The sequence below is a fragment of the Aptenodytes patagonicus genome, chromosome 16 (genome assembly GCF_965638725.1).
Source record: "Aptenodytes patagonicus chromosome 16, bAptPat1.pri.cur, whole genome shotgun sequence".
Lineage (NCBI taxonomy): Eukaryota > Metazoa > Chordata > Aves > Sphenisciformes > Spheniscidae > Aptenodytes > Aptenodytes patagonicus.
Window position 1 is genome coordinate 7651052 of NC_134964.1, and position 6085 is coordinate 7657136.

Genomic DNA, 6085 nt, shown 5'->3' on the forward strand with positions numbered 1-6085 from the left:
CCCGGGTCCCTCCCCTGACCGGGTGTCCCCCCGGCCTCGGCCGAGCGCGGCGCGGCAGGCGGCGCCGGAGACCCCCGGCTTGGGCGGCCCGGCCCGGCGCCTCCGGGGCGGCCTGGCCCCGAGCCCGGCCTAGCGCCTCCCTGGCCCGCAGCCCCTCCGCGGCGCCAGCCCTGCCCGAGCCCGCTGCTGCCGGGAGGCCCCGGCCCGGCCGGCGGGCAGACTCGGCGTCTGCCGAGTGATTCACCGCGGTTCAGCCCGGCCTGCGAGCGGCTGCCGGCCCCCGCCGAGCGCAGAGCCCGCGGTGGCGGCGTGGAGAGGCCGCTCCAACCGCGAACGCCGCTGCTGGCGGGGAGGGGGGGGGGGCTCGGGAAGGGCTCGCCGTCCGGCGGCGCCGGGTCGGGGGCTCCCCCTGGCCCACGCACACGCTGGCCGGCTTTACACGCGCCTCCAGGCACACTCGGGAAGCTGCAGCCCGAGCCCCGGGAACTTCATCGCCGTCCCGGCAGTTTCAGTCCCCCCCGATCAGTCCTTCGCCTCCCCCCTTCCTTCTTGGCGAACCGGCCCCGGGCGAACGGCTCCTAAGGGAAGGACACGGCTCCTTCCCGCGGCGGAATCGGCGTTTGACGCCCACGGCTGCCCGCCCTGGCAGCCCCCGCCCCCCCCCCGGGGACAGGGAAGGGCTTGGTCTACGGCCACGGAGGGGAGCGCCCGTCCCTCGCCGTCGGGGTCCCCGCCGTGTCCCCGTGGCTTCCCACACCGGGCAGGGCGAGGCGGAGCCCCGGGGGGGGCGCGGGTCCCGCCGCCGTGCCCGGCAGAGCCGCGTTTCTGCCGCCCAGCCCCGGCTGCGGGAAGCCCGTCCCGCTCCGGGGGGGGGCACGGAGGCGCCGCCCGGCCCCAGCCCCCCGGCCGGAGCCTCCCGCCCCGCTCCCCTCCCCGTCCCTTCCCCCGTGTTTCACCACTCCTGCCTCAGGCAGAGCTCCAGAGCTCGTTTGCATTTCAGACCAGCTGGTTCACCGCAGCCTCACTTCCCAGAACTGCTCTTCTTGTGTTTATCCCTGACTGGCAGAGGCAGCAACGGCGGCGGCAGCTCCTCCAGGGCAAATTAAACTATTTAAAATAAAATCCACTGACAAAGTCTGGTTTGTTTTCGAGGTCGAAACTGACAATTGCCAAAAGAAAATGCAGAAAAACCAGGTGGGGAAGGGGGGCCCCGCTCCCCCCTCGGCTCCGTTCGCTGCCTGATCTGCCAGGCCGGGCACGGTCCTCTCCCAGGGCACTGGCACCATGGTTGCCGGCTCCGGCTGCCAGACCCGAGCCAGGGCGAAGGGATGAGGAAATCCCTTCGGGACAGAGCCCCCGCCGCACCCACACGGGGGGCACCCAGCCAGGGGAAGGAGGGCCCCTGCCTCTCAGCCTCGCAGTGGCCCCCCACCAGCCCGCGACGGCTCCGCAGACGGGTGCCTCGGCCCTTGCCCTCTGCCGCGCCGGGTGCCAAAGCACCAACCGCACGGAGCATCCCAGGGCTCCCGGAGCCAGTGCTGTCCCCAGCCGCCAGCCACAGGCACCATCGGAGCCGCTGCCACCACCGTCCCTCACCACCCTCGTGGGGCACAGCCACCCGGCAGCAGGGCTGCAGGCAGGGTGGCCGTGCCACTGCTGACCTGGCCGGCTTCTAGGAGCCCCCAGGCACACCCTCGGGAGAGGATTCGCCCCTTATTGTCCCCAGATGTGTAGATCGAAGGGGTTTTTCTTCCCCAAAGGTCTCCTGGGAACTGCAGCCGAGGCCGGCGGCAGCCTGGCACATTGTACCTGAAATAAAGGCTGGCAATGTGGGGACGCTGGATCCACTTCCCCACTGCATAGCAGTAGCCCCTCTCCGGTGTACCCCACCAGCCGGGCCCAAACCACCTCAGCGGGGTGAGCCCACACCTCCTCCTGCATCTCTGCCCGGACAGGGTTTGGGTGCCCACCCGGGGGGGGGCTTCACAGTGCCCTCCCGGGGCACCGGCATCCCCAGTCCCCAGCTATCACCTTCCCCGGGAGCAGCCCACGGGCAGGACTCCCACCCCGGTGAGGGTGTCCCGCGGCCCGGGGGGGCTGCGGCCGCTCTGCCCGGGGGGGGGGTCACGGCGGCCCCGGGGCTGCCCTCGCCCCCACGCCCCGGCTCGGGGCAACCCGGCCTGGCCGGACCCGGCTCTCCCGACGGGGAGAGGAGGGAGGGGAGGGCGGGGGGGGCCGCGGCCGGGCCGGCCGGGACTCTCCTCTTCTTAGAAGGAAAGAGCGTGAAGGGGAGCGGGAGGGGGCGGCCGCGCTGCCCGGAATGGGCCGGCGGTGGCTGGCGGCGCGCCGAGGCGGGCCGGGCCGGGCGGGGCGGCGGGAGGGCGCCGGGGAGCGTTACAAGAAGCCGCGCAGTTCCAGGAACCCGAGGGCGGGCTCTGCGCCCGCTATAAGAGGCCTCCCCGGGCGGCCCTGGCAGCTCCGCCGCCGCGCACCGGCCCCGCCGCCGCCGAGACCGGCCCCGGCACCGGCACCCGCGCCTCAGGTACGGCGCTGCCCGCGGCGGGACGGGACGGGGACGGGCCCGGGCCCCGGCCCCGGGAGGGGGAGGCGGAGGCGGGGACCGGTGCATCCCGCGGGGAGGGATAGCCGGGCACCGGGGATGCCGGTGCCCCCCGGGAGGGGATAGCCCTGGACCGGAGATGCCGGTGCCCCACGGGAGGGAGGTAGCCGGGGGCCAGCGGAGCCGGTGCCCCGCGGCGAGAGGATAGCCGGGGACTGGGGATGCCGGTGCTCCCCAGGGAGTGGGATAGCCGGGGATGCCGGTGCCCCGGCAGGGCAATAGCCGGTGTTGGGGGATGCCGGTGCGCCCCGGGGAGTGAGATAGCCGGGGTCAGGGGATGCTGGTGCCCCCCGGCGAGGGCATAGCCGGGGTGAGGGGATGCCGGTGCCGCCGGGAAGGGAGAGCCGGAGACCGGGGCTGCCGTGGCTCACTGCCGTCTCTGCTGCAGGTGATGGTGTAGCAGCCGCTGCTCCAGGCAGCAGCACCCCGAGCGCGCAAAGCTGGCTCCCTGCGCCATGGTCACCCACAGCAAGTTCCCCGCCGCCGGGATGAGCCGCCCCCTCGACACCAGCCTGCGCCTCAAGACGTTCAGCTCCAAGAGCGAGTACCAGCTGGTGGTGAACACTGTGCGCAAGCTGCAGGAGAGCGGCTTCTACTGGAGCACAGTGACAGGCGGCGAGGCTAACCTGCTGCTGAGCGCCGAGCCGGCCGGCACCTTCCTCATCAGGGACAGCTCGGACCAGCGGCACTTCTTCACCCTCAGCGTCAAGACGGAGTCGGGCACCAAGAACCTGCGCATCCAGTGCGAGGGCGGCAGCTTCTCCCTGCAGAGCGACCCTCGCAGCAGCCAGCCCGTGCCCCGCTTCGACTGCGTGCTCAAGCTGGTACATCACTACATGCCGCCCGCGCCCTGCGCCGTCCCCGAGCAGCCGGGGGGGGCCCTGCACCCCAAGCGCACCTACTACATCTATTCGGGCGGCGAGAAGATTCCCCTGGTGCTGAGCCGCCCGCTCTCCTCCAGCGTCTCCACCCTGCAGCACCTCTGCCGCAAAACCGTCAACGGGCACCTGGACTCCTACGAGAAGATGACTCAGCTGCCGGCTCCCATCAAGGAGTTCCTGGACCAGTACGATGCCCCCCTCTAAGGGGCCGGCGGAGCAAGGTTACACGCTACAAGCACAAGAGCAGGGGACAGGCACAACGCCCCACCGGTGCGGGGACTCGCAGGGCACGCCAAGCCTCTCCCTCTGGGAAGGAGAGGAGGGGGACTGGGGCGAGCCACGGTGGGCCCAGGGCTGTGGCCAGCACAGCCTGGCGCCCTTGGTGCTGGGGGGACCCCCCGAGGAAGCGTGACACCTCCTCTCCGCGGGGAAGGAGACTGCTCCGGTCGGACTGTGGATGTTACAGTGCACCCAGTGTGGAGGCCTCCCCGTTGTGGCTGGGGAGAGCCCATCGGCAAAGCCTCCGGGGGCTCAGGCAGCCAGGACGGCACCCGCAGCACGGGGGGACGTGTGCCCCAGCAGCCGCATCCCCACTGCTGTGGCGGGACCACACCTGGGGGTGTCCTGGCGAAAGCCCCCTTCTGCCACCAGAGAACGGAAAGCACTGGAGTCCAGCTCGTGCCTGATCACTTTTCCTCGGTTTTAAGGGGAAAGTGTTTTTTGCCCGTACTGTACTTTACCTCTTGCTGCCTCCTTGTGGGTGGAAGCTCCTTTCACACCAGGCCCCAGACTTGGAGGTTGCCGCCTTTTTCCCCTCGTTGCCATTTTCCAGGGGACTAAGCCTTAATATTCTCCCTGCCCCGTGGTCTGGGTTACTGCACACCGTTTGGTGACACTGCGCGATAATGGTCCCGGTGATGTGCTGCGAAGCCAGAGGGGAAACAGCATGTCCTGACACCGCTGAGGGTCCCGCATGACCGCGTCTGCAAGGAGCACCCTGGGGACCTGGTGCTGCCACTGGACCGTTACTCCCGAGTGTCACATCCCACCTCTGCCCGGCTGCTCCCCGCAGACCCTGGCCATGCTGCTCCACGGGGGCACCGATTCCCACGGGAACGTGGCAGGAGGATCCCCTGGAGCATGTCGTCTCGCGAATGCTTTTCTGCATCCGCCCGGAGAAGCAGTTGGGTTTTTCTGGCTTTTTTTAATTTAATTTTATTTTTTAACCAAAGGGATGTTTACAGGCCAACGTGAATCACTGTCTTTTATAAAGATTCCATCTTCACCTCCAGCCTTGAGGGCTGAGCAAAACCATGCTTGAAAATTCAACCAAAACAAAACTCAGATGAAACTTTGCACATATTTATATTTATATTCAGAAAGGAAACGTTTCCATAATTTATAATAAAGAGCACTATTTTTTAATGAAAAACCCCGGATCTGGTTTGTTTCCTCCCCTGCACCCCCGAGGCCGCTCAGGCCCCCCCGGTGTGACGCACGTCCCTCCCTGGCCGCTGCCCTCGCTGTGATGCCGGGATGGTGTTTACACCACGTAAGCGCCGGCTTCCTGGAGCTGCTCTCTGTGCCGGGGTGATCCCGCCGCAGTGACTCACAGCCCAGTGTGCGTAAGCGCTGCCCCAGCGCTCAGGTATGTCTGAGCCCCGCGACATCACTCTGCCGGCCGGGCCAAGCTGCGAGGCACTGCGGGGACAGGACCCGCTCCCGGCTCCAGGCACGTGGTGCAGCCGCAAACTGTCCCTGGACTGCGGGACATGGCCCATCGCCCTGGGCAAAGAGGAGCCGAGTTGGTGGCCAAGGCTGGCCTGTGGCACAGCCCCAAGCGCAGCCCCGCTCTGCAGCACTCACAACGTGATGTGCCGCGCTCCGCAGCGAGTCCGTCCTGCCTCCCAGCCTGCCCCCAGCCCAGTTTTGAGAGAAGGGGAGGCAGCGTGTGACGGGGTGAAGAGCTGCGGGAACAGAGCATCGAGAGGCGCGGGGTTAGAAAAGGATTTGTGGTGCTTCTGCTGTGGGTGCAGCAGGCTCGGGAGGGGGGGTTAAGCAGGAAGGCAGAGAGGGTTAAGCAGGGAGGCCGAGGTCCTGCTCACTCCCACGGCACAGAATTAAAAGCTCCGTCCCCGAGCCATTGGGGCTGTCCTGTGCAAACCCCCACCGGCCAGACCCCAGCCTGGCCCAGAGCAGATGCCTGGGGAAGGGTACGAGAGGAGGAGGAGGGAGAGGATTTCCCCCGGGGGTCTCCCAGCCCACAGGAGCACCTGGCCCCCTACTTTTGCCTCCCGCGGAGGCACAGGCCATGAGGGTACGAACCAGACATGGGAATAAACCCGCAGCTCCGGCTGGTTGGAGGGGAGCGCAATGCCTGGCTGGAGAGCTGCGTCCAGGGGTCGTGGGGGAAACTCCTGGGAGGGGGCCGGCCCCCACAACCCTGCAGAGCCCCCAACAGCGAGGAGCAGGCTGTGCCCAGGCACCTTGTGCTTCACAGCCCCCACAGCACCCCCAGCCCTGCACCATGGGCATCATGCCAGGCATCGTGCACCGTGCTCCTGCTTGGGGAACCCCAGCCACC

At 68.5% G+C, this 6085-nt stretch overlaps 1 protein-coding gene across 1 annotated transcript; it reads left to right on the top strand.

The window, feature by feature from the left end:
- The first annotated feature begins 2500 nt into the window (after positions 1-2500).
- On the top strand, positions 2501-4927 carry SOCS3 (suppressor of cytokine signaling 3). The gene is made up of 2 exons (XM_076353563.1): positions 2501-2542; positions 3009-4927. The coding sequence occupies exon 2, from the start codon at positions 3076-3078 to the stop codon at positions 3703-3705; it is 630 nt and encodes a 209-aa protein (XP_076209678.1). The 5' UTR covers positions 2501-2542; positions 3009-3075; the 3' UTR covers positions 3706-4927.
- The last annotated feature ends 1158 nt before the right edge of the window (positions 4928-6085 follow it).